The sequence below is a fragment of the Globicephala melas genome, chromosome 10 (genome assembly GCF_963455315.2).
Source record: "Globicephala melas chromosome 10, mGloMel1.2, whole genome shotgun sequence".
Classification (NCBI taxonomy): domain Eukaryota; kingdom Metazoa; phylum Chordata; class Mammalia; order Artiodactyla; family Delphinidae; genus Globicephala; species Globicephala melas.
The window spans coordinates 58,382,485-58,409,658 of NC_083323.1; the positions used below are offsets into that span (position 1 = coordinate 58,382,485).

General features: G+C 49.9%; 1 protein-coding gene and 1 non-coding gene across 8 annotated transcripts; one reads left to right on the forward strand and one right to left on the reverse strand.

The window, feature by feature from the left end:
• Positions 1–6,590: 6,590 nt before the first annotated feature.
• Positions 6,591–6,672, reverse strand: TRNAS-CGA (transfer RNA serine (anticodon CGA)). Its single transcript has one exon. It is a non-coding gene; the product is annotated as a tRNA-Ser (tRNA).
• An 863-nt stretch (positions 6,673–7,535) lies between these two features.
• Positions 7,536–26,644, forward strand: SMARCC2 (SWI/SNF related BAF chromatin remodeling complex subunit C2). Of its 7 annotated transcripts, none has more exons than XM_060305718.1 (30): positions 7,537–7,697; positions 9,770–9,889; positions 10,510–10,595; positions 11,048–11,129; positions 11,225–11,317; positions 11,915–11,984; positions 12,215–12,284; positions 12,965–13,040; positions 13,210–13,341; positions 13,444–13,559; positions 14,232–14,356; positions 15,361–15,420; positions 15,577–15,614; positions 15,883–16,013; positions 16,298–16,369; positions 18,116–18,229; positions 18,668–18,821; positions 19,498–19,590; positions 19,827–19,943; positions 20,035–20,097; positions 20,430–20,688; positions 20,927–21,088; positions 21,361–21,425; positions 21,617–21,752; positions 21,829–21,995; positions 22,394–22,528; positions 23,528–23,909; positions 24,236–24,319; positions 24,593–24,658; positions 25,215–26,644. In XM_060305718.1, the coding sequence occupies exons 1-30, from the start codon at positions 7,587–7,589 to the stop codon at positions 25,289–25,291; spliced, it is 3,456 nt and encodes a 1,151-aa protein (XP_060161701.1). In that variant the 5' UTR covers positions 7,537–7,586; the 3' UTR covers positions 25,292–26,644. The 7 variants fall into 7 exon arrangements, with proteins under 7 accessions (XP_030722512.1, XP_060161698.1, XP_060161699.1 ...); XM_060305717.2 differs by having other exon boundaries at positions 7,538–7,697; positions 19,824–19,943; XM_030866652.2 differs by having other exon boundaries at positions 7,536–7,697; positions 19,824–19,943; positions 24,236–24,658.
• The last annotated feature ends 530 nt before the right edge of the window (positions 26,645–27,174 follow it).

Here is a 27,174-nt window from a genome sequence, read left to right on the forward strand (position 1 = left end):
TTATGATTATTATTATTTTTTTTTTGGCCACACTGCGTGGCTTGTGGGATCTTAGTTCCCGGACCAGGGATTGAATCTGGGCCCTCAGCAGTGAAAGCGCAGAGTCCGAAACACTGGACCACCAGGGAATCCCCTAGAGTCAGAGAGATTCAAATTAACCAGTTCTGGGGATAAAAGACATCACAGGAGAGATGTTCTTTATGTTGTGTAACATCAGGACATAGGTCCAGTTGTCCCACCATTAGCCTAATCTCTTCACTGTACGCTTGTATTTGTTGAGAGAGATTTTTGAAACTGGCTAGGCGACAAATATGTGCCCTGAGCGAATGGGCAGCAGGCAGTGCAGCTCTGATTGGTCACTGCTATACAAGAACAGGGGCCCAACATTGCCCCTATTATTTTTTCAAGAACTTTTGGACATCCTAATGTTTATGCTAAATGTCACAACTTTTAAATGTTGGCTCAATATATTTTTTTTTAATGTGGGCCAAAAAAAGAATAAAACAAAACAAAAACATAGAATCCACCAGAGTTTTTTTGTTTTTTTGTTTTTTTTTACTTACTCATCAGTTTATTCAACCCATACTTATGGAGCTCCAGGCACTGTCCTGTGTGCTGGAGATACATACAGCTGTGACAAAACAACCAAAGCCCCTGCCCTCCTGGCTGTAAAACTCTGGTTGAGGAGACAGACAAGAAACAAGATAATAAGAAAAACATGTTATGTTTGGTAGCATGAGTCCTAGGAGAAAAATAAATTGGGAAAAGGGGAGATGTAATTACAAACTGTAATTAATGTAATTACAAACTGGGGTAAGGGTCAGGACAGACACAAAGCAGGGTTTCTGCCCTAGATCTGGTGGTCAGGGAAGATCCATTTCTAGAGCAGAGGTCATTAATTCTATACTTCATCAGAATCACCTGGGAGTGGGGCTTAGTGGGCCCGATACTCAGAGACTGGCATTTTTCACATGATGCTTCTGGTCCCTGTGGGCCATATTTGGAGATGTTTTGGTCTGGAGATGTGAAGGCAAGATAGTGGAGTGGCTAGGAGCCCAGACTTCAAGGACAACAGCTCTGTGATGTGTAACCTTGGGTAAGGTACTGATCTCTCTGGGAGTAGACCAGAGTTTGCAATCTCTATTTTAAGCTGAGATAATACCATGAATAAAAACAAGTGAAGGTGAAGGACATGTTGAAGAGGGAACAGACTAGTGTAATCTGAAGCATAGAGTTTGTTGAAGGAAGTAATGGAAGATAAAACTAAAGATAATTTAGGGACAATTCTTGGTAGGCCTTGAATACATGGCAGGGAATTTGGACTTCAGTTTTACAGGTAGGTTTTTGAGAAGAGGAGTGACTTCCAATTCATGATTCTGATGACGATGGGAAAACAATGAAAATTTGGTGACAATATTAGTAAGCTTTGCAGTAATTCATGTGAGAGGATTAGAACTTGAAATAGACCAGGAAAGAGGACAGAGACATGAGGGGAGAAAAATCAACAGGCCTTAGTAACTGACCAGATTCACTCAGCCAACATTTACAGCATGCCAGTCAAGTGCCAGACGTGGTTCTAGGCATTTGAGATACACAAATAATTGTATATTCCTTGAAAGGAATTTAAAGCTTAGGTGACGTACACTTGAACAAATAACGGGAAATACAGAATAGCATATTGCTAATAGGTAGGAATTAAGTACAATGGGACAACAGGAGGAAAGGGGTCAACTGTCTACCTGGTGGGATGCAGGAGGGAAGTTTTCTCAGGAATCATTGGAGCTGAGTTCCAAATAGGATCAGATATTGGCAATGAGGAAAGGGGCTAACAGCCAGGTTGAGCACGTACCGTGAGTCACGAACTAAATATTAAACATCTAGTCATCCCAGCAGCTTTATAAAAAAAGACTATTATCATGTCCATTTTCTATGTGGGGAAACCGAGACAAAGGACAAAATTCACGTAGCTAATAGTAAGAACTGGGATTTGAACCCAGAAAGTCATTCCAGAGCCTGGGCTCCCAACCAGTGCACATAACAAGGGGCATGTAACTAAAGATGAGTCACAGATAAAGACAGAGGTTTCTAATCTGTGAATGAGAGGAAAGTGTCGTTAACCTGAATAGGGAGAAGAGGATGAGCAGGTTTCCGGGGTGAAGTAATGAGCTCATTTGGGGAACAATCGGTTGGAAGTGCTTCCCCATAAGAGGGGGTTAGCCAGAAAAAGGAAATGTGGGTCTACAGCTTAAGAGAAAGAAGTTAGGGTTAAAGACGTGGATTTGGGAGTTATCTTCCCAAAGGTGATCAAGAAATTCCAGGAATGAATACAGCCACTAGAGTGAACGCGAAGAAAGCGAAGAATGTGACCTTAGGGACTTCCAGAAGTAATCTGGAACAGAATCTGGAAAACAGATGCATGATAAAGGTGGCTAGTGCTCAGCTTTTTTTTTTAAAGTAATTTTGAAGTAATGAATCATTTAAATGTGGCTCATAAACTAGCTGTGAAGGAGTTCCAGAAATGTTTTGTGCTATGAGAGCATTCCTGAAATAAGTGTAGGTTGAGATCATTTCAGCTCAAGTCCTCTAATGATTTGCTTTACTGGATAAACTTCAGAGATCCAAGCCTCTTAACATTTGGAACAAGTCAACAACTTGCAAGGGGATAATAAGTTCCTGTGTGTTAGATTTCCCCACACTAGCTTTTTAGTCACATAAAAGCAATTTGGATTAAGATCTAAGAATTTGTAGCTGAAAAAATCAGTATAGGGTGGCATTAGCTAGTCATTGGTTTTAAGGTGAAGAGACAGAAGGAAGGAATTAGGCTGTGATGTGGAGACACCCAGCCTGATTAGATTAGGGTATCTTACTGGAAAGAATTAAGGATTTAAAAAATGGGTGATTTAGGCAAGGCATATTGATAATAGGAGCATGTGTTTGAACAGATAGGGCACTGAAATCCCTAGACGGGATTAATACGATGAAAGCAGTGTTTTAGAGATTTAAGTGTGGTGAAACTGGGGCACCTGGAAGGCCATTGTAACACAAGCATGAAATAGATGATGTGATGGAGGAAGCAATGATTGATGAATGATGGGCATGGCAGAATAGAAAATGTCTGATAATTCTTAAGGTTGGAAATAGATGGAATTGAGAGAATAGTACTAACAAATGGAAAAAGTTGAGAATGTGATTCTGGGAAAGAAAAAGTATTGTTTGTGTTTTAGGTCGGAGTCCCCAACCCCCAGGCCTCAGACCGGTAAGGGTCTGCACAGCAGGAGGGGAGTGGCGGGGCGAGCCAGCGAAGCTTCATCTGCCGCCCCCCATGGCTCACACTGCCACCTGAACCATCCCCCCCAACCCCTGTCCGTGGAAGAATCATCTTCCATCTTCCGCGAAACCGGTCCCTGGTGCCAAGAAGGTTGGGGACTGCTGTTTTAGGTGACATTAGGTCAGCTGTGCAGACATATAGGCAGCTGGAGATATAGGACGATGGTGTGGCTGAGAGGCCATGCCTGGAATGGTAGCTTGGGGTTTCTCTTTCTCGAGGAGGGAAAAGAATGAAGCTTTAGTAAAACTCCTCAGAAGAAGGGAGAAAATGAGATGGAGAAACAGTGTTCTACGAGAAAAGCAAGGAAGTACAATGTCTCTCAAGCCCAGTAAGAAATCAGTGGTTTCAAACATAGCAAAGTTTTCTACCACAGGCTATTAAAGATAGCATGGAGCTGGAGGCAGAGGGTATACATTTTATTTTATTTTATTTACTTTTTAATTTATTTGGCTGCACCGGGTCTTAGTTGCAGCATGCGGAATCTAGTTCCCTGACCAGGGATCGAACCCAGGCCCCCTGCATTGGAAGCTCAGAGTCTTAACCACTGGACCACCAGGGAAGTCCCAGAGGATACACATTTTATTTAAAAAAAAAAAAAAGAGTAGAAAACAACATGGTGATTTGAAAGTGTCAAGTGAAGGTATAGTATTGTTTGTCCTAAATTAATTAAGGATTGAATGAGTAGAGTAGGCGAATTTTAACTTGTTATGGAAGGATATTCATGGAAGCTTCCTTAGGAGGTTGAAATGAGTGGGACTGCAAGCCAAGGTGCAGAAGGTAACTTCAGCTCAGAAGAGCAAGGCCAAATACTGAACCAGAAAATGAAGAATGCCAGTGGGTAGAATGTAGTAAATACGTAAGAATAGTGAGAAAGGGGGCCTGGTTATGCAACACAAAGAAAAATATAAGGATAGAGACAGAGGATTTGTTGGGATGGAAGGGTGAAGGAATTGTGTGGGTGGTGGGCTATGGGGATGGTTACAATTTGAAATTATCTATTGTACAGGAAGGTTCAAAGTCTTGGCCTCTCACCTCCAGAGTTACAAGTCAAGCATCTGAGAGTGAAAAGTAGTATCTCAAGTACCAAACAACCTCAGCCAGTTTATTCTGGGTCCAGATCCTCCATTTTGTAAACCATGGGGGCCTTCTTCTCTTCACAACATAGTTGTCGGTTGCCCTCTGCTGGTCAATTTTGGTCTTGGCTCTTCAGATATTTAAATTTGAGAGTGTGTGCAAAATGGGATTTGGTAGGAAGTCCAGTACAGAACCTATTAGATTCTATTCATTCAGTACATTTTTTTTTATCACATCTATGTCTAAGGCCTAGTAGAGGAGGTACAAACAAATAAAATACACAGTCCTTACTCTCAAGAAGCTTACAGTCCAGTCTGAGTGAAGATTAAAGCATGTACACATGACTATGTTAAAAAACACCCATGTACGCAAAAAGGTTTTTTTGGAGTGGCTTATATGTGCCAAGAGTGTATATTCTATGGGGGAAGAAGGATTTCACATAGAAAGATTAGAGAATAGGATATGGTGGGAGACAGGTGGTTAGAGAAGACTTCCCAGGAGAACCAACATTTAAGTGGAGACTGAGAAGAAGGTAAGGATGAGAAAGATTATTTCAGGCAGAGAGCAGCATGAACACAGAAAAATACTATATGCCACCAGGAACTAACAGAATACCAGTGGATGAAATGTAGTGAATATGAAAAAGTGGGGAGAAAAAAAGGGACCAGATCATGAAATACAAAAAGCAACCATGGAAGGGTTTAAGGTCCCCGGCTACCTTAAACCGGGGTAGTGTGGATGCTTTAGTGAAGCTTTATATATACATCAACTCATGTGGTCCTCAAAAGTACCCCTACCTTCAGCAAGTGGTGGGTCCAGCCTGCACTCACCTCTGAGAAAAGTGGACACAGTTGAGACTATTTAGGAGGTAGAATAATGTAACTTGTTTTATTTTATTTTAATTAATTTTTGCAGAAGCGTGTCAAAGGAGATGCCTTGCATTCAACCTAGTGGATGGTGGTGGTAAGTTCTAGCTGTTGTAATCAAGAACCTCAAAGAGGAGGGGTAAAAAGACGGGGAGGATGGAAAATAATAATGGTGTGGGGGCCAGGGGGAAGGAAGTGGTGAGGGAAAAACAGCATGAATGGAAAAAACAGCATAAGCAATGATAGGAAGGTGGGAAACTCCAAAGTGTAAATGTGTAAAAAGCTCTGTGAATTACCTTTGAACCCCCCTGCCCCCTGGGGAACCTTCTTGGAGATGTGGCTGTGCAAGAAATAAAATACAAAGAGAACATCTTCAACAGGTATCCTAGATATTCCCCACAGTGAGCAATTGGGAATAGGAAGAACGAGCTGAGGTGAGTACAGGAGGGTTAGAGGCTAGAGAAGGATTAATACCCTAGCTAGGAACTTGGAACATGGAGAATTTATTTTTTTTTTATTTTTTTATTTATTTATTTTTTAACATCTTTATTGGGGTATAATTACTTTACAATGGTGTGTTAGTTTCTGCTTTATAACAAAGTGAATCAGTTATACATATACATATGTTCCCATATCTCTTCCCTCTTGCGTCTCCCTCCCTCCCACCCTCCCTATCCCACCCCTCCAGGCTGTCACAAAGCACCGAGCCAATACATGGAGAATTTAGAACACATAATGAGCACTCAATAAAAAGTGAGTTATCTTCGCACACTCTGGCTCCAGCTAGATTGGCAGCGTTCATGATTCAATAGGTTACTCCCCACTAGCCCTGTGATACCTGAGGTGCAGCTCTTCACAGCAATCCCAGTGAGAGAATGCCTTGTTTCCCGGGTCTTCTTTGTAATCAGGCCTACAAGATGTGACGTCTGGTCATGAAATCCAGAGGTGCCCTCTTTACCTGGAAACTCCAGTTTTGACTATTATAGCACAACAGTTATTCACATTCCCGAACAAAACTTAACCTTTCTTCAACCAAATCCTTTGCTATGCCCTCCCAAAAGAATGAAACAAGGTATGCCAAAACTCTGCTTGCAAAGCTGAAGTTACAGAACTCTGAAAGTGCCTTGTATCCTAGCAGCCAATAAATACAGTGGTGCATAATTACGCTTCTCATGGTCACCCTCATTCCCGCCCCCTCCCCCCAAATCCAGAGGTGAGACCTTCTGGCTTCTGTTTCTGAGACAAAGGGAAGTGCACGAAAGACACGTGGAAGACAAGGGGCTCCCTTCACACACTCTTGAGGAGAAAAAAAAAAAAGCGGCCGTCACGAACAGGATTCGAACCTGTGCGGGGAAACCCCATTGGATTTCGAGTCCAACGCCTTAACCACTCGGCCACCGTGACTTCCAAAACCACTCTCCGCCGCGCATTTACAGAAGGGGTCCGCATAGCGACCCGGAGGGAGTGCGACACAGGGAAGCCGGGCCAGGCCCAAACACACACACCCTGTGACCTCCTCCCGCCCCGCTCCTTACCTCTTCCTCCACGCCGCTCAGAGGAATAGAGTCTGGTGGACCGGGTGACCCAAGGAAGGAGGGTCTCCCGCCCCACGAAGATGAGGGTCTCAAGGAGCGTAAAGCTATTCAGGAGGCGACGGTGAGGCCTGCAGAGGAAGCAGTTGGAGAGGAGGGGCTGGGCCCCCAGGGTAGCGGCTAGGGGACTCCTCGGGTTACGGAGTGAGAGGCGGACCTGGGACATGGCCTTAGGGGCGAAGGAGGCTCAGAAAGAGCGTAAACGGGGAACTCCTGGGGATGGATGAAAGGAAAGAACTTCTTGCGGAAAGGGGTCCGGGGTTCCTTGGGATTAGGGGTTCCGTGGGGTTAGAAATGGGCAAGGTGAGGACTACCCGGAGCTATGGGCTGGGGGCTTCTCATGCCACGGGCATCCCCTTGGGGTAGGATAGAGAGGTACCCCACTTCCCGGGCTGAAAGACAAGAAGAGAAAAGGCTTCAGGTCGGTAAAGGGCGATCTCAGGGGAGTGTGCGCCCCCTCCAGGAAACAGCCTCCTCCCCGAAGCTCCGGCAGCTCCCACCGCCGCCGCCGCCGCCGCCGCCGGGGAGGCCGCCAGGGTCCGCCCAGCGCCCCGCGCTCCGCCGCCGCCGCGTGCGACCAGCCGGCAGGGGGCGCTGCGCGGGCCGGGGCCATCCTAGGCGGCGGGAGGCGGCGGCCGCGGCGGCGGCGGGAGGCGGCGGGAGGCGGGCGGAGGAGGAGGCGGGAGCTGAGCGGGGCGGGCGGCGGCGGGGCCCGAGCCCGAGAAGATGGCGGTGCGGAAGAAGGACGGCGGCCCCAACGTGAAGTACTACGAGGCCGCGGACACCGTGACCCAGTTCGACAACGTGCGGCTCTGGCTCGGCAAGAACTACAAAAAGGTACGCGGGCAGGGCCGCGCGGGGCCCGGGGGCGGGACAAAGGGACCGAGGGCCCGCGGCCCCCCCGGATCCTGCCCACCCTCCCGCGGCCCGCGGCCCGCGGCCCCTCCCCCGCGGCGTCCTGAGCGGCCCCAGCGCGCCCTCCGCCGCCCCGCGCCCCTCCTCCAGCCTCTTTTACCGCCCCCCCCAGCCTCTGATTCCAGCCCCCGCCCCCACTGCTGCGCCCTCTGCCCCTTGTTTTTCTCCGCTGGCCCGGCGGGTCCCGGTGCCAGCTGCCCACCCTCCATAAGCCATCGCTTTGCGGGCTTTTCCGGGAGAGACGGCCGGGGGTGGACGGGGTGCCGAATGCACACCCCCCCCACACACACACAGCGTGCCCGGCACGGTGCCCGCCAGAGCTCCCCACGGGGCCAGGTACCAGCAAGGCTGAGGCCTCCCCGGTGCTTTGTGTGTGTTCAGAGAGATGATGAAAGCGGGAGGGTAAACAGCTACAGAGCAGGCCCTCGACTGCTCATCAGCCTGAAAAAGGCCCCCACCCCGGGATCACCTGTCTATCGCTCGTCCCCCATCTCCGTACAAGGGGCAACAGAACCTCTTTGGGAGTCAGGGTATATGAGTTCCTGGGCAGCTACCCCTTATAAAACCATTCCTCAGCTTCACATTGAAGTCACCTCACCACCTGGCCTTGCATTGCCTTGGGTTTGGGGTTCAGAGTCTAGGACACACTTTATGTCCGTAGTCCCCCATCCCATAACAGGAGATATAATGTAGTGAACAAAGGGTTCAAGCCTTACCTGTCTTTTCTACCAGACCTCTTCCTGGTGGTGTCTTTGTCTATAGGCCTGGTTGAAAGGAGCATCTCTACATAGGGCTTTTCTCTGGAGATGGTCTGCCCTTCTTCCTTCTCACTACCCCCAGTTAGGGGTTCTCTTTCTGACTTTCCTTCAGCTCCCCAGTTCTTCCTGCCCAGCTTTGCAGCCTGTCGGAAGTGTGATGGGTGGTTTAGGAGAACGCCCCCCTGATCCTGGTCATGAGCCTGGGAGGTCTCTCTGGGTGTCAGGATCTTGACAAACAGCTGCTGGGTCTGTGGCTTGTCTGTACCCCAGCGTGAGGCTCTGGTTCCCAGTCATCTACCTTTGACCTTTTGGAAGGGAGATCAGTCTAGGGGCTTAGTCTGTGGCCCTGGGGGGGTTGACAGCCTGTGACCTGGTTCAGCTTTCAAGCTCTTAGCTCTCTGTCATTTGCCTTTTCTTTCAGGGATCTCTTTACACCTCCCACTGAAAGGTGCACTTTTCTCTGTGATCAGGGTTGAGGAAAAAGGGGTCAAAAGGTAAAGAGAAAGTTAGCCTCTTGGCACAGTTTTTAAATGAGAACAGAAGGCTAGGATGCTAGGTAGCATAATATGGAAATATTTAAGAAGGCCCAGGGTTGCTTGTCTCCGATACAGTTTCCTCAGAAAGGACAGATGTCTTGCTATTTCCCACCAGGCTGGGTAGTAGCTGGTCTTTTTTTTCCATCTAGCAAGGCCTCTGAAGACATTTGTGCCCAGTCCTAGCAGAAGCAGAATGTACAAACTATTCTCTCAGTCCATTTGCCCTACCTTACTTCCTTGCATCTTTTTTATTAGGCTGTATTATCGAGGGAATCTTGACCTTCCACAAAGTTACCCCAAGGAGTAGACTGTTGTCTCGCTTAGAGCCTTGAAAATGTTGCTTCTGTGGCCTGAACTCCGTGAATCTTCAGAATTTTACAACTCTCAGTGCTGTTGTCTAGAGATCAGGGTCCTGCAACTCCATTTTTAGGGTGTTGCTGAGGGAGAGTAGGAGACTGCCTTTACCTCCAACACCAAAGACTGGTAACCTAGGCTGGAGGCAGCAGAATTTCAACTTCTTGGTGAGGGGCATCTAGGGCCTTCCTTCTGCCATTTTCTTTTTAGAGACTAGACACGTGGGGGAAGAAGACACTATTTCTTTCTGCCCCAGATGCTTCCAGAGCTCCTGGGGAAGAAATAAGGGAGATGGTGGATAATTGATCTGGGGTCTATTTTTCTTTCCTTTTCCCTGTTTCCCCAGTATATACAAGCTGAACCACCTACCAACAAGTCCCTGTCTAGCCTGGTTGTACAGTTGCTACAATTTCAGGAAGAAGTTTTTGGCAAACATGTCAGCAATGCACCGCTCACTAAACTGCCGGTGAGTGCAAAAAGCACGGGGGCAAAGCCTCCAAACCTGAGAGGGAGTTGTTTTTTTTGTGTTTTTGTAAATTTCGTAATTTTTGAGATTTGGGTTATTTCCTACCATCCCTTTCCCTGGTTGGGGTGTTACTGGCTTAGCAGAGTCCCCAGTTTACCATTCCCTTTGTCCTAGGAATATTCTGTGCAACAGGTTATCTCACGGTGTCTAAGCTCAGTCATGAAACTCATGGCATGGTTAAAACATATGAGATTTGGATTTGCACAAGCTTGTGTTCAAATCCTGGCTCTGCCACTTGGTGTCTCTGTGATCTTGGACAAGCCATTTATACCTTTTGAGTCTTGGTTTCTTCATCTCTCCATGGGATTAATACACCTACCTTGTAGGGTTTCTGTAATGGTTAACGAGGTAACCCAGTAAAGCACATGGCGGGGCTTTGTGAATATTGGTTTCTTTCTCTCCTCTCTTCCAGGCCTCATGATAGAATGGCACAGGTGTTAAAGAATTCCAGCTTCAAGAGGGAGATCAATTCAGCATAGGATTTTGTGAAAGGATTGTTAAAGTCATAAGAAAATTTAGGATGTAACTCTCACATACTTCTTCCCTTCTCAATTTTGTAGATCAAATGTTTCCTAGATTTCAAAGCAGGAGGCTCCCTGTGCCACATACTTGCAGCTGCCTACAAATTCAAGAGTGACCAGGGATGGTGAGATGCCTTCTCTTCTCTCTGTGCTTCTTACATGTAGTTTAGAGGGAATCCCCCTTTATGATTCCCTGGGGTCTTTGTGGGGTGGGAGAGCCTAGTCATTCTTGCAAGTCTCTTACTTTGCTAGGTCAGTAGGCCTGACCTGCTAGGTTGGCTGGGAGTCAGAGCCAAAATAGTCTCCAAGAATGAGTGAGTATGTGTATGTGCATCAGTGTGTGTATTGTAGAGGAAAAGGGATTCTTAGGTTGGCATCTCAAGCTTTTCTTTGTCCTTTCGCACTAAGTACAAAGTGATTCACGGAGTTATGATCAGTGAACCCCAGATCCCAGGTGATTTTGGCAAAGCTGAGGGCACGATTGCCTCCTAATTTCCCATGTTAAAAAAGTCACATACTCTGACCTCATCCCCAGACTTGAGCTATACCACTCACTAGATTATTGCCTCTTTACAAGGCGGCGTTACGATTTCCAGAATCCATCACGCATGGACCGCAACGTGGAAATGTTCATGACCATTGAGAAATCCTTGGTGCAGGTAATAGGAACCTCCTCCATCCATCTCCCTTCCCTTGGTGAGAATCCAAAACCCCTTCCCTGTAATCTCATCCCATTTATTTCTTCTCCCTACAGAATAATTGCCTGTCTCGACCTAACATTTTTCTGTGCCCAGAAATTGAACCCAAACTGCTAGGGAAATTAAAAGACATTATCAAGAGACATCAGGTGAGTGGGTGGGTCAGGAGAGGTTTTAGAAACCCCATGACTCTCTTTCTGAAGTTTTCCGTACAAGCAGCAGCCCTGAGGTAGCTCTACCTACTTGGAAAGGTATTAGAATGAAAGCCTTGAGCCTCTCTTTCGCTGTTCCTCCCATTTCCCAGTCTTGGCAGATTTGGATCACTGTTCCTAGAGACCGCATGCGCCTGGGGGAAGAGCATCTACTTCCACTGAGCTAGAGGTTGCCTGGTTTCAGATCAATGAAATCTTTGCTCTTTGGAACTCTATAATAACAAGCAGATGTTGTTGGGACATACAGGGACATAAAATCGACTGTACGTTTCCCATGTGTGACAGATTATCTACTCAGAGGATTATCTGCAATTTAAAATTCTTTGATTTGTCTCCATTATTTGCACAATCCCAGCTGTTTCTCTCTGCCACTTAGCTGATGTGTGCTTAGAGAATGCAAACCAACTTCGATACCATTCTGAGCAAAATATGATGAGGAAGGCAGATCTGTGGTTAAACCTTACTTTGGTTTATTTACATCCATGAGTAATTCGGAGGGGACCATACTTACCTGCTTCTCCTTGTGCCATCCAGGGAACGGTCACTGAGGATAAGAACAATGCCTCCCATGTTGTGTATCCTGTCCCAGGGAACCTGGAGGAAGGTGAGACCAGGGTTTTCTTGGTCACTGCAGTGGACAGCTTGGACTAGGAGGTGGAGGACTGCTTAGCAGCTATGCAGTGCCTGGGCTCCTCTCTCCTTTCAGCCCTGAATCCTCTTACCACCTTTGTTCCTATTTCCAGATCCCCTGCTGCAACAGGAGTTGTGTACAGAGTTATTTTGTGTGTATCTCCCTTTAGCTTATGTTTCTCTCTGCTCTATCTCTATCCCCAGAGGAATGGGTACGGCCAGTCATGAAGAGGGATAAGCAGGTTCTTCTGCACTGGGGCTACTATCCTGACAGGTGAGGATGGGTTCCTGGGGCAGGTTTAAGTACAAGAGCCAGACTGAGAAGCCCTAGAACATCTAGTAAAGCGAGAAGGCACTCTTCGAGGGTTATTTTTAGGTCTCACGTTAATTTGTTCTCCTCCCACCTATTACGCGAATCCTCTGTCTTGGGGGAAGTTTGGACTTATTGGACAAGGCTTAGTCTAAAAGGATTGGGGCTTTCTGTGTGAAATGGTTAGCGTAGTATAATTTTTGGTAAGTAAACATTAGAAATAATCTCAATATCTAACAGTGGGAAAATGTTTCAGCAAATTTATATATCTAGTCAGTGGGCTATTTTGCAATCTTTAAACTGATAGAGATAACACGTGATTTGTAGATAAATATTGCAAAAAGTAGGACGTACGATAACATCTAGTATCAATGCAATTATATAAAAACAAAATTGTACAGAAAAAGTTACTGGGTCACAAGAACTTGTGTTAGAGTGATTCTTTTCTATTTTTGAAGTATTTTATAGTCATTTTTATTACTTTATAGTGAAAAGAATCCCAATATTAATTGGAAAAATAATCATACCAACAAATAACCCAACAACCCATACTTTTTGTAAATGAGAAAGGTAAAAGGTTTGCACTTTATTTTTCCACAACTCTATCCCATTGATTGTGCTTTATGCTCAATTTCCCGTGGCAGTTACGACACGTGGATCCCAGCCAGTGAAATTGAAGCATCTGTGGAAGATGCTCCGACTCCTGAGAAACCTAGGAAGGTGAGCTTTTCTTGTCTGTGCTCCCTCCCCCAAGAAGAATGCCAGGGCCAGACCACTTTTTGGAGGTGAAGCAGAGGCTCCTGTGCCCTTGGGCTCCTCTGTTAAGGATCCGCAGACAGAACTGGGGCTTCCAGGCCTCTCTCCAGGACAGTCTGCCTTTGTACTTCAGGTTCATGCAAAGTGGATCCTGGACACAGACACCTTCAATGAATGGATGAATGAGGAAGACTATGAAGTAAATGATGACAAAAACCCTGTCTCCCGCCGAAAGAAGATTTCAGCCAAGACACTGACGGATGAGGTGAAAGCTCTTCTTTTCTCCTTGATCCCTTAGCACAAGTCCCAGAACAGGTCTTTGCTGGAGATTGTTGGCTGACATTTGCCCCAATTCTCCAACCTGCAGGTGAACAGCCCAGATTCGGATCGACGGGACAAGAAGGGGGGGAACTATAAGAAGAGGAAGCGCTCCCCATCCCCTTCACCGACCCCAGAAGCTAAGAAGAAGAATGCTAAGAAAGGGTAGGCCAGCCCCTAACCCGCCCCCGCCTTTACTGCTCTGTCCACACCATGGTGAAGGAAGGAAGGACAAATTGCCTCCCGTAACCACTGGGCCCTGACCTGGCTGAGCCTGAGCGGGAGGATGAGGAGGTCTTCAGCTGTCCAGTGGATACTTCTGATCCCGGCCACTAGTAAACTCACAGAGAGCTTAATCTCCAAATGAAAGGCCTTTGCCTCTTCCCATTACTCTGTAGTGATGGGTTTCTCTTTGCTCAGCTCTGCCCTCAGGATTCTCTCTCCCTTTTTTATTTCCTTCCAGTTTTATTGAGGTGTAGTTGACATACAGCCCTGTATAAGTTTAAGGAATACAGTATCATGATCTGGTTTACATACATCATGAAGTGATTATCATGATACATTTGGTGAACATCTATCGTCTCATGTAGATAATAAATTAAAGAAATAGAAAAATAAATAAGTAAAAACATTTTTTTTTCTTGTGCTGAGAACTCCCAGGATTTCCTGTCTTAACAACTTTCATGTGTACCGTACGGCAGTGTTAATTATATTTATCATGTTGTACCTCACCGTCTCTTTGGGAGTCTTTCTTGCTTCCCTTCCATTGGACCTCACCTTCCAGGGATTCCTTGTCCAGGGGTGACTAGATTCTCTTTCACTCTCTTTCCTTCCCAGTCCCTCAACACCTTACACCAAGTCAAAGCGTGGCCACAGAGAAGAGGAGCAAGAAGACCTGACAAAGGACATGGATGAGCCCTCACCGGTCCCCAATGTGGAAGAGGTGACATTGCCCAAGACAGGTATGGGCCAGACCAAGCTCCTGGGCCCCCGCTCCCTGTCCGGCTCTTCCTGTGTCAAACCCCCTGGGTGGGCTGACTTCCCAGGCCCAGCTCCAGGTGTAGAGGATCTTTCCCTTCAGCTTAGCTGGTTACTGAAACCATTTTCATCAGACAAGCCTTGAACTTCATATCCGTATCTGAGTTGTGGACTGTGCTCTGTCTCCAAACTCTTTTTTATTACACACCGTCAGTAAAATATATTTGAGCACAAATTATACACGTGTACTATTTACCACTACTTTAGGAGCGTTATAAAACACATACATTGTCTAAAAATGGGCAAATGTAGAGGATAAGATTAAAAAATATAAAGAGAGGTTCTGATATTCTTTGCCTGTATTTCAGTGGACCCTCTTTTGCGTCCCCATTTTGGAGACCATTGCTCTGCAGTACTGGTTTACAGTCTATATTCCATAGACATCCAGGAGTGGGTTTCTGGAGTAGGATAGGGGAGGCCACTGAGAGAGAGGAGTTCCGGCTTCCACCCCCTCATCAATCAGAGCAGCTCTCCTCTCTATTTATGTTTTCTCCTGAGCTGCTGTGTATGAATTCAGTGGAGGAAAATGTCCTCTGCTTTCAAAAATGTTTAAGATCCAACTACTCCTCTACAGAGTGATTTGGTCAGACTCTGTCTCAGTCCATGAAGAACTTACAGACACATGAATGGAGATAAGGGCCAATCAAAGACAAGAATGATTGATGAATGTTCATAGAGTAGAAGATGCTTCTTTATAAGAAAAAAGTTGAGTTAAATGAATTTTTGGTTGGGGAAGGGGAGAAAGTGGCAGGAAGGGGAGAAAGTTTCAAGCCACAGAATGATTGTGACTGGAGGAAGTTGCTACGTTTTGTGATCAGATGGGGCAAGCTTTTGGAGAAAGTGAGCTCTCTGGAACTGTTAGCAGTGGAGAGGCGAGGGCTTGATTTAGGCAGAACCTGTCTGTGAAAATGACTCTCTCCCCTGGCAGTCAATACTAAGAAGGACTCGGAGTCAGCCCCAGTCAAAGGAGGCACCATGACTGACCTGGGTAAGATGGGGAGCTTGGGGCAGGTGGTCAACGCCTAAAGGCGGGGAGGGGAGGCTGCCACCTGCCCCTAGCCTGCCGGGGCCTTTCCGAAAGCACACTAGTTCTGTGGCCCCTGAGGAGGCTCCAGCCTGCTATCTTGCTGTCTCTCTCTTTCAGATGAACAAGAGGATGAAAGCATGGAGACCACGGGCAAGGTGGAGCCAGTTTAGAGAGGCCCTACCTCTCTATGTGATTCTGACTTGTGATTATAAAGTTCCTTCTACCCAGAACTTTCCACTGCCCAGACTTCTCCCACCCGATTTCTAGCTGTTGCTCAAAACTCTGACGCTTTGAGTCCCGGGGCCCAGAACTGTTCATTCCCATCCCGTCTTTAGTGCCCACATTCCTGGGGTATAGGAGAAGCAGGGGGTTGCTAGGGGCAAGATGGGAATGCTGAGAGTCCAGCAGCCTCCATACTCGCAGGATGAGGATGAGAACAGCACGGGGAACAAGGGGGAGCAGACCAAGAATCCGGACCTGCATGAGGACAACGTGACCGAACAGACCCATCACATCATCATCCCAAGCTATGCTGCCTGGTTTGACTATAATAGGTATCGGTGCTCCACCTTCTCACTAAATCCTCATTTTCCTGCTCCACAGATCAACATGTTGTTCCTCCTCCTGCCTCCAAATGAGTTACCTCTTCCTCAGCCAGGTAGACCGGGGTACAGTTCAGTTTTAGGGAAGCTCCTGGTCTCAGAGTCTTCCAGCCCTGGCGGAGAGTTCTCCCCAAGCGTCTCATTCCTTCCTGCTGCCCCATCTTCCAGGCTTTTCCTCCCTTTGGGGTCTCATCTCTCCTCTAGAGCCTCCGAATGCACCCTTTCTTGTCTTGCAGTGTTCATGCCATAGAGCGGCGGGCTCTCCCTGAGTTCTTCAACGGCAAGAACAAGTCCAAGACTCCAGAAATGTAAGGAAATCTCAGCTCATGATGCTCTGCCTCCTGTGTCCCCATTCGTTCCTCCCAGTCCAGTGTGGCAAACATTTCTTGAGCTCCTTCCATGAGCCAGGCACTGTGCTAGGCTTACAGAGACATGGTCTCTGCCCACAGGCAGCCTCAGCCCAGCACTGTGACCACTGCTCTCTAGGATTTGCCTGGGGGCCATGTTAAGCATATGCCTCTTCTGCTCAAAACAGGTATCTGCTCCGGTGCCTACAGAGCCTCTCCATCCATAATTACTCATGCTGTCTAAAATGCACATGTCTCTAGCATAAGTAGTAGCTTTGACTAAAATATAACTGACTGCTATTGGTCCCTTAGAGTAGGTTTTGATAGGAAAAAATGGGAGGAGGAACTATTAAGACCCAAGTCTGTGAATTTAAGGGATGGAGAGATGTGTTTTGTAAAGTCTGGGCTTGGGGCTCAGAAGTCTTCATCTCCTTCAAGGCTCCTCCTGCCGGGCCAAATCTGCCTGGCTTCAGTTTGGTGTTTTCCATGGTTAGGGATGCTCCAGGATATATATGGTGAGGCAGGTGGGACTTAGTGCTGAGCCCAGGCCCTCTGAGGACTGAACCAGCTGGCTTCCCAGCTGCTCCTCAGCTTCCCCACTCCCTGCTCCGGGGCCACCTTCCCTTCCACCATGTTTCTTTCCCTGAAGCCTGGTATGGTTCTCTCCTCCTCCTCTTCCTGGGGAGAACAGTGTGTGAAAAAGCCTTACTCTCTCCAGAGGAAGTAGTGACAGATGACAGGAGTGCAACTTGATCTGCAGGCAGAGTTGGAACTAGAACTGTTCTACACTTTGCACTCTTGGTGTAAAACAGTAAATGATAATTGCCTACATGTATTGAGAGCTTACTGTCTCCCAGGCGTTATCCTAAGTGTCCTACATACCTTGAATAATTTAATATTCATGTCAGCTTTAGAAGTAGGTCCTGTTATCTTCAGTTTAGTGATAAGGAAACTGAGGTGTAGAGGTGTTAAGTCACTTGCTTAAGGTCACACAGCTCTTGAGTAGTAAAGCTGGGATCTGAGTCCTTTAGTCTGGCTCATGTTTTCAAATTTTACACTATACCACACAATAGCTACCATTTTGGGGGCTAGTACAGTGTGCCCGGCACTGTTCTAAACCTCTACAGACCTTTCTAATTCTCAATAGACACTTCATTTTACAGATGAGGAGACTGAGGTTCAAAAAGTTGAAGGCCATCACAATAGAACTAGGATTTGAACTTAGACCTTTCCACCTTTGACACACGTTTTCTCAAGACTACGCCATGCTGAGGAGGTGGAGGCACCGATCAGGACTTCCCTTTAACAGCTGCCTTTGGAATTAAGGGCACTTTCTCTTACCTTTTGATTCCTTTTCAAAAGTTGGATTGAGGGAGTTCCCTGGTGGCCTAGTGGTTAGGATTCCAGGCTTTCATTGCGGTGGCCTGGGTTCAATCCCTGGTCAGAGAACTGAGATCCTGCAAGCCGAGTGGCACAGCCAAAAAACGTTGGATGAAACATCCCCAAGTACAGCTAAGGAGATAACTCATTTAACTAAAAACCCCATCAAAGGTTTGAACCCCTCGTGTCTAGCACACAGTGACCCGCAGTGTGTATTGAGTCAGCTGCGGTGTTCTTCTCTGTCTGTCACACAGGAGGAGTCCTTAGCTCTCTTATCGTTTTACCTACCCTTCAGCCCTCTCATCGTTCATCTCTCTCTTTTCTAAGCTACCTGGCCTATCGAAACTTCATGATCGACACTTACCGGCTGAACCCCCAAGAGTATCTCACGTCCACTGCCTGCCGCAGGAACCTGGCGGGTGATGTCTGTGCCATCATGAGGTGGGTCTGCAGCTGAGGGGCAGCGGGTACCTGAGGATGAATGCCCACAGATGTCTCTTGGCTGATGTAGAGAGGCCGGCAAGGAGCATAGGGGACGAGCAGGAAAGAACATCTCTAGAGAAAGGCGAAGTTCAGGTTCGGGTACGGGTGATTTAGGGAATGGCAGGGGCGCTCTCGGAAGTGCGGAGGAATGGAGGAGGGGCGCGTCCGTAGTGAAGGAGCCTACCCAGCGAGATAATGCAAGGGGAGATGTTTAGTAGCTGGGTGGGTATGGAGAGAGGCTCCCGCTGTGGATGTGGACGTGGGTGTCACTGGCATATAGGTGCTGGGAGGAGGCGGTATTTCCCAGGGAGTGGGAGGAGTGGAGAAGAGGGTGCCCCAGCTCCACCCCAGCCCTCCTCCCCGTGTGTGACCGTGTCTCTGCCTCTCTCCTCACAGAGTCCATGCCTTCCTAGAACAGTGGGGTCTTATTAACTACCAGGTGGATGCCGAGAGTCGACCAACACCAATGGGGCCTCCGCCCACCTCGCACTTCCACGTCTTGGCTGACACACCGTCTGGGCTGGTGCCTCTGCAGCCCAAGACCCCGCAGGTAGGGCGAGGGGCTGTGGGGACAGGGTGGGATTGGGCAAAACGGGGCTTCTTCGTACTTTTCTTTTTCTGGTTTTTTAGGGTAATGGTTCAGGAGTGTTTTGAGGCTTCTTCCTTTCCCAGGGGATGCAAAGGGCCACAGGAATCAGCCCCATGTATTTAGCACCCTCTCTCAGCCTTTGTGCCCAAGACTGTGAGGACTTGCTGAGGCAGAAGAGATGCTTCTTGTCCTTGGGGAGCAGACAGGCTAATTAGGGGACGGAGCGGATAGAGAAAAATGGCTTAAAATTAAGTTGCATGAAATTTTTTAACTTTGTCACGTTTCCAACATTTTTTCATTTTTGCTTCATAATTTTTGTCACTTCCATTTTTTTTCCACTTCCATTTCATACATCACAAAAATTAAGAAAAGTTACGTGGCTTGCCCAAGGTCACACGTGTAGGGTTAGAGCCTACTTGTTCAGCTCCTAAATCCTAAGAGAACCTGTAAAGATCCATGTGAATACAAGTGGATATCATGCCAACTACAGATCTAAACAATCATTAAGGGAGTACGGAACAGTGGCATGAGTGCCCCCCAAGCTTGCGAGCTGCCCGGCATTTGCTCTTGAGGCCTCCAGGGCCTCGGCCTGGTCTTTTCCTGCCCAGCCTCCATGACGCCAAGCTCTGTCCCCCAGGGCCGCCAGGTTGATGCTGATACCAAGGCTGGGCGAAAGGGCAAAGAGCTGGATGACTTGGTGCCAGAGACGGCTAAGGGCAAGCCAGAGCTGGTAGGTGGGGTGTAGACCCCGCTGGGCTTCTTATTTGCCCCTTTATTGGGGGGCCCCTGCCCGGGAAGAAGAGCCATGAGAGCAGAGGAGCTACAGCAGTGAGGGAGGAAGTCCCGCCCAGGGGTGTCCCTGGCTGTGGGAAGGAAGCTCCTTCTGTCTGTCCTGTCTCTCTGTCTGCCCCTGGCTCCTGGCAGTCACTCGGACTCACCTCTTTCTTTCCCCTCCACAAATAGCAGACCTCTGCTTCCCAGCAAATGCTCAACTTCCCTGATAAAGGCAAGGAGAAACCGACAGACATGCAGAACTTTGGGCTGCGCACGGACATGTACACAAAGAAGAACGTCCCCTCCAAGGTACGGAGGTGCGGGCTGCCTGGGCGTGGTGCACCTTCGCTCCTTGAGGCTGCGGGCTCCTCCCTCTGACCCACCTGTGTTTCCCCTGCAGAGCAAAGCTGCGGCCAGTGCCACTCGAGAGTGGACAGAACAGGAGACCCTGCTACTCCTGGAGGTAAGTAGGGCAAGGGAAGGGGAGCCCTATGAAAACGGAAGTGGCCAGGGGGCCGGCTGCACTCGTGAGTGGGGAGAGCATGATCTTGCCCCAGCCTCTCTCTTTCCTGGCGCCCACTGCACCTGCCCCAAGGACCAGCTCCAGGCCAGGGACTGGGACCATTTCGTTAACCCCTTGTCCTTTCTTAGTGCTACTTGCAGATCCCCCTTGGATCCAGCAGAGTACACAAATACCACAACCCAGAGAGCTTTGAAGCAGCTCCGTTTAGTGGGATGGGGGTGTTGACCTTCAAGGAAAGTGGCTAAGTGAGGTTGTGTCTCCACCACCACCAGGCACTGGAAATGTACAAAGATGACTGGAACAAAGTATCAGAGCACGTGGGAAGCCGCACACAGGACGAATGCATCTTGCATTTTCTTCGGCTTCCCATTGAAGACCCGTACCTGGAGGACTCAGAGGCCTCCCTGGGCCCCCTGGCCTACCAGCCCATCCCCTTCAGCCAGTCCGGCAACCCTGTGATGAGCACCGTGGCCTTCCTGGCCTCTGTCGTCGACCCTCGCGTGGCCTCCGCTGCTGCGAAGTCAGCCCTAGGTAATGCGGAGGGGTCCTGGCCCTCTCGGTTTGCGTTTGAAGGGCTGGGTACTCAGGCCGTGAAACCCCCTCAAGTTTGGCTGCCTTCCTGGCCTTGTCTGCTGCTGGCATCAGCCCAGGCACCTGTCCAGCTCCATGAAGGTGTAGATGAAGAGCTGGGCTTGTGAGGAAGCTCTCACAGGGAGAGCCAGAACTGCCTACCGCCCGCTCCCAGCCTCACCCTCTCTGGGTCTTACAGAAGAGTTCTCCAAAATGAAGGAAGAGGTACCCACAGCCTTGGTGGAGGCCCACGTTCGGAAAGTGGAGGAAGCAGCCAAAGTGACAGGCAAAGCAGACCCAGCCTTTGGTCTGGAAAGCAGTGGCATTGCAGGAACCACCTCTGATGAGCCTGAGCGGATTGGTAAGACCTGGCACGTTCCCGGACTCCTCCCTTTTTACCAAGAGCCTGAGCCACCTGGCCTCCCCACACCATCCCTGCGTCCACTTGGCCTCAGAGCACAAGACGAATGGGGAGAATTGGTGGGGCTTTTGTTTTTCCCAGGGCTTTACCTTAGGTACCGTGGCTCCCCACTGGTCCTCCCAGTAAGATCTTGGCTAGGAGAAGGGGCTGTTGGAAGAGCGTTGTAGACAGACTGTGTCAGACATTTCCCGTTTCCTCTCCCCCGGGCCCAGAGGAGAGCGGGACTGACGAGGCGCGGGCGGAGGGCCAGGCCACAGAGGAGAAGAAGGAGCCCAAGGTATAGCGGGACCCACACAGGCTGGGAGGGCAGAGGGGACAGGCGTGGACCGCGGTGGGGGGAGCCGGCTCCGTTCAGCTCAGGCAGGCTGGGCTGGACCTCCCAAGTAAGAGGCGTAAACTCAGTTCCTGGTCTGGGCCCTCTGTGTGCGAACCAGCGCCCTGATGCTCCCCCCTTTCCTGGGACTCCAGGAACCACGAGAAGGAGTTGGGGCTATAGAGGAAGAAGCAAAGGAGAAGACCAGCGAGGCGCCCAAGAAGGATGATGAGAAAGGGAAAGACGGCGACAGCGAGAAGGAGTCAGAGAAGAGTGACGGGGACCCGATAGGTGAGCCTCGAGCATGGTGGTTGGGGTCCAGGAAGGAAGCGAGGCTGTAGGGCTCAAGACCCTTTTCCTGGCCCAGTTGATCCTGAGAAGGAGAAGGAGCCCAAGGAAGGGCAGGAGGAAGTGCTGAAGGAAGTGGTGGAGTCGGAGGGGGAAAGGAAGACGAAGGTGGAGCGTGACATCGGCGAGGGCAACCTCTCCACCGCTGCGGCCGCTGCCCTGGCTGCCGCTGCCGTGAAGGCCAAGGTGAGGACCAGAGACCCAGGGGAGGAGGTGCCCCTTCCCTCATCTCACGTCACCTGGAAGAAATCCTTTCTTGTCATCCTTAAACGACGCTGGCCTGTTTCCTTTCCCTTTTGATCGTGAGAGGGAGACTCGGTCATCTCTTCTCTAAGCTTTTTTAAGCCTTTACCATTGGGCCTGTTTTCACCCTCTAATTATTTGACCTTGTCTTATCCTTTGCCACTCTCTCTCTCTCTTCATGTTCTTTTAAAAATATCGGTCAAGCCTGTGCTGCTTTCTGGGTTGTGACCACAGCAAGTTCTTTCTTGAAACCTGGCAGCCTCCATGCTACCCTTCTCAGTCCCGGAACGTCTTCAGCTGGGTCCTCCCACTGACGGGCCGCCCCACCCCTCCTTCCTTAGCACTTGGCTGCCGTTGAGGAGAGGAAGATCAAATCTCTGGTGGCCCTGCTGGTGGAGACCCAGATGAAAAAGTTGGAAATCAAACTCCGGCACTTTGAGGAGCTAGAGACGATCATGGACCGGGAGCGAGAAGCAGTGAGTTGTGTCCCCTGGGTGTTGGTGGGGTCCCACCTTGACACTGGGCTGGGCCCCAGTTTAGGATGGAGGGAGCAGCAGTGCAGAGAGCCTGAGGCCAACAGGGCAACACAGCAGAGCGGGCTAGCCCAGGCCGGAGCCGGAGTCAGCCCAGGCAGCTGGGGATAAGCAATCCACAGGTGCAGCCTGGAGACCGAGGTCCCACAGAAGGTCAGCTCCGGGGTCACATTCTAGTCGGTTCTTTGACTGCTGCATCTCCAGGTCCTTGAAGGGTGCTTGGCCCATAGTAGACTCCCAATAGAGATTTGTTGAGTGATTGAACAGGTTTAAGGCGTGATGAGAGGGTAAGGGCTTCAGATCCAGGAGGTGAACTTGGAAAGGGAATGGGATGGACAAGGTGTTGAATCATTTTGATTTTGAGAAGATATAAAAGAACTAGAAGACAGGGACTCTGACCCTGATCTCCCCAATAGAAGATATCAAACATACAATATGGAGACATCAAAACCAGTTAATGCTTCAGGTATCTGACAAATGCAAATTAAGAGGTCTCCAATTAAGTATAAAAGTCCTGAGAGAGAACGAAATAAAGGCTGAAGCTCAGAGGCTAGGGATTTGATCTGGGATGGCTTCCTAAGAGTGGTGAGTTTTTCTCCAGTTTTGAAGGAAGAAAAGAACATGATTTGACAAGAGGAACTGGAGGGGTTTTCCAGATTAAAGTAACGACAGATTCAAAGCTTTGGAGCTGAAATGAGCAAGGGCTGCCACCAGATTAAGTCCACTGCAGTGAGAAGCCAGCGGGCAGCCAGAAGACCTGGTGGGGGGAATTGGAGAGGGGAGGGCGGGGGAGCACGGAGGAAGCCAAGCACAAGGGTGAGATTTGGCGTGGGGAACTGGCAGAACGAGAGTCTGGGTTTGTCAGAAGACAAAGCAGGGGACAAGGCGTTTGCCTCTGGGGTCTCCTGAACCCGAGTAACCGTTCTTCGTTGGCTCTGGCAGCTGGAGTATCAGAGGCAGCAGCTCCTGGCCGACAGACAAGCCTTCCACATGGAGCAGCTGAAGTACGCGGAGATGAGGGCCCGGCAGCAGCACTTCCAGCAAATGCACCAACAGCAGCAGCCGCCCCCGCAAGCCCTGCCCCCGGGCTCCCAGCCTGTCCCACCTGCGGGCGCTGCTGGGCCACCCGCTGTCCACGGCCTGGCTCTGGCTCCAGCCTCCATGGCCCCTGCCTCTGCGGGCAGTGGGGCCCCTCCCGGAAGCTTGGGCCCCTCTGAACAGATTGGGCAGGCAGGGTCAACTGCAGTGCCACAGCAGCAGCAAACAGCTGGAGCCCCCCAGCCTGGGGCAGTCCCACCAGGGGTACCCCCCCCTGGACCCCACGGTGAGTGATGGGTTCTGAAGCTCTCGCTGACTGGAGGGATCCGGGTGACCGTGCCAGTTCCCCTCAGAGGGGATATGGGATAGGACTGGAGATGAGGCTCAGCCTCGATTTCTGTAGATTGACCTTGGTTATATCCCTAAGCCAGCAGGGATCCCTCCCCAGTCCCAGACTTTGGGAATTTTGTTCCAAGGCTTTACCACTTATTCTAGTATCAGGAAAAAGGAAGGTGGCACCTAGGAGTGACGAGGTTATCCTCGCTGTGAAAGTGAGTTGGCAAGTGAGATTGTATGCTTCTAATCTTCTCGATCTCTCCTTTTCATTCCCAGGCCCCTCACCGTTCCCCAACCAACAAACTCCTCCCTCAATGATGCCAGGGGCAGTGCCAGGCAGCGGGCACCCAGGCGTGGCGGGTAATGCTCCTTTGGGTTTGCCTTTTGGCATGCCGCCTCCCCCCCCTGCTCCATCCATCATCCCATTTGGTAGCCTAGCCGACTCCATCAGTATTAACCTCCCCCCTCCTCCTAACCTGCATGGGCATCACCACCATCTCCCGTTCGCCCCGGCCACTCTCCCCCCCCCTAACCTGCCTGTGTCCATGGCGAACCCTCTACATCCTAACCTGCCGGCGACCACCACCATGCCATCTTCTTTGCCTCTTGGGCCGGGGCTCGGATCCGCCGCAGCCCAGAGCCCTGCCATTGTGGCAGCTGTTCAGGGCAACCTCCTGCCCAGTGCCAGCCCACTGCCAGGTGAGAAGGGTCCTGGAGGGGAGAAGGGTGAGGGAGAGGGGTCCACGTGGAGGGCTGGAGGGCAGGGGGGGGTGGGCTCAGGTACTAGAGCTTCCACAATCCCTTTTTGAACGCTCTGGTAAAATTAGAACACAGGAGGGAAGGGCCTCTCTGGCTGTCCTCCACCATTCCCCAGCCTGGCAGCTGCCACCCCTGGGATGACGCTGGGGCCTTTCACTGGTGGGTCATGGAGGAGTCCTGTGGCACAGAGCATCTCCGTTGTAAACTGGAAAAACGGCTACTTGTCTGCATGATGATTGGCGTTCCCTTTGCTTGTTCCCGTCACGTTCAAGTGCCCCATGTAGAGAGTTCCCTTGGGGGCAGAAGGATGATTTGGGGTATCCCAGTTTTCCCAGCGTATGGTGGGAAAGGGTGTCGGGGAAAGGAAGTTGTACACCGTGGGTACTCTTTCACCTCCTGTCCATTGCATGCCATGCCCGGTTGTTTGTCTGGTGGCCTGGGTCTGGAGCCCTCTCTCCTGCTCACCCCAGCTGATGCAGCTCCCTTCTCTCCACAGACCCAGGCACCCCCCTGCCTCCAGACCCCACGGCCCCGAGTCCAGGCACAGTCACCCCTGTGCCACCCACACAGTGAGGAGCCAGCCAGACATCTCTCTCCCTCACCCCCCATGGATATCAAGGTTCCAGGAACAGCCCTCTCCCCACCACTGGGACCCTTCCCCAGCCTGGAGAGTTCATCACTACGTAAGGAAAGCTCCTCCTGCCCCTCCAAAGCCCCCACCATGCCTGTCAGAGGCATGCACTTTTATATTGGATTATTCAAGGACTTCTGTTGAAAAGATGTTTCTAATGTCTGGGAGAGAAGATAGGATGGGGATGCTGCCCTCAAAGGAAGGGCTGGGGGAAGTGTTTATACAAGGCTCTAATTAACCACTTCTAAGGGTACATCCCCTCAAAACTATTGCATTTTTTATGGATTGAAAAAAAGTGAAGCTCTTTAAAAGGAAGTAGAGATTTTAAAAAAGCCACATTGGAGCTCCCTCCACCCAGTGGAAAAAATCCAACTTTTACATATTTTGAGGAGGGAGGTGAGTTTTAGGAAAGGGGAATTTAGGTTCTGGGGAGAGCTCTGGGGATAGAACAGGGTGCAGATACCTGTCTCCTCCGGCCTCTCGTTAGTGACTGAGGCAGCTCCCGAACCCCCTTGGCCACCCCACCCCCAGTTTATTCCCACTAATCTCTTCTGCTGCTTCCTCGGTGTTGCTGTTTTAGGCCACCCCAGCTCAGCCAATGGCCCCTTTCCCTCTGAATGTCAGCTTTGTGTTTTAAAGTCTCCTGCGTAGTTGATGTCAGCGTATGTGTATTTGGTGGGGACACATTTTGGGGGTTCCTGTGGCAGGCAGTAGAGGAAGAAAGGGCGCTCGGGGCTATGCTGCCTCCTGCCTGGGCTCTGTCAGCGAGCGGGCTCCCAGAAGATGTGGAGAGGGGCTCTAAGAGGATGGGAAGTCCTAAAAACGTGAAATTGTCAAAAGCACTTAAGCACCTCCTTCTTAGGGCTGGGTGGGTCACCCCGCTCACCTCTTCCCTCTCCCACCAAGACCATCAGAGCCGTGGCTGGCAGTAGCTAGGGATTCCTTGGGATTTGGGGCAGCAGCCGGGGAGGGGGTGCCCGACCTAGGGTAGGGCCGACCCCCTGCTCGCAGCTCATGGCTCAGCTCTGCTCCCCGGATCCCAGTGCCCCCAGTACCAGCTCCCCGCTCTTCGTCCTTGGTGTGAAGGCGAAAGTGACTCCAGGCTCTCCACCAGTTCTTCCTGGTTCCTCCCACGAGGCCTTGTGTTCCTCGTGTCCCCATATTTCTCTTCCTCTGCGTCTTGGCACCTTTCTTCTGTTCAAAAGTTTTCTGTAAATTTTCTCTTTTTTCTTTCTTCTTCTTTTTCTTTTTTTCTTTTTTTTTTTTTTTTATAAATTAATTTGCTTTCAGTTCCATCTGTGGATGCCTTCTGTGTTCTCTTACCTGTGGCTGTTAGGCCGGGCGGGGGGGGTGGGGAATCAGGCTGTGGGCAGCACTCCTGGAGTCTTTCGCAGTGGCGATCGGTGGGGCTGCAGAGGCACTGGGCCTCTCTCCCAAACAAACAGGCCAAGGGCAGCACAGCTGTCCAGACTGTACGACTGGTGCAGGGACTGGGCAGAGGCTCTCTCTCACCTGCCCTCAAAATAGCCATTTAAGACTTGGAAGGACATCCTCACATCCCAGAGATTTTGTCTATTTATCCTTTCAGAAGTGGTGGCTTCATATCTTCCCTTATTAGGCGGGGAGAAGGCAGGCATCTCAGCTACTTGTTACTGTTGGCCCCTAGCCCTGCTGAAGTGAGACAGGCTCAGGCAGTGCTAATATGGCCTGGCTTTCGTGCCAATAAACACTCCCCGGGCTCCCCGACAAAAGGCCTTCAGTGCTGGGGAGGGCTAGGAGAGGACTCGGCACCATATGGGATGGCACAAGGGTGGCCAGCGTTGGT

Excerpts from the sequence above, each read along its gene's own strand:
- SMARCC2 (XM_030866652.2), top strand. The coding sequence starts at position 7,587 with ATGGCGGTGCGGAAGAAGGACGGCGGCCCCAACGTGAAGTACTACGAG. Across the intron at positions 15,615-15,882 it reads GCATGGAGACCACGGGCAAG|GATGAGGATGAGAACAGCAC; the intron begins GTGGAGCCAGTT and ends CCATACTCGCAG. Across the intron at positions 16,370-18,115 it reads AAGTCCAAGACTCCAGAAAT|CTACCTGGCCTATCGAAACT; the intron begins GTAAGGAAATCT and ends CTCTTTTCTAAG.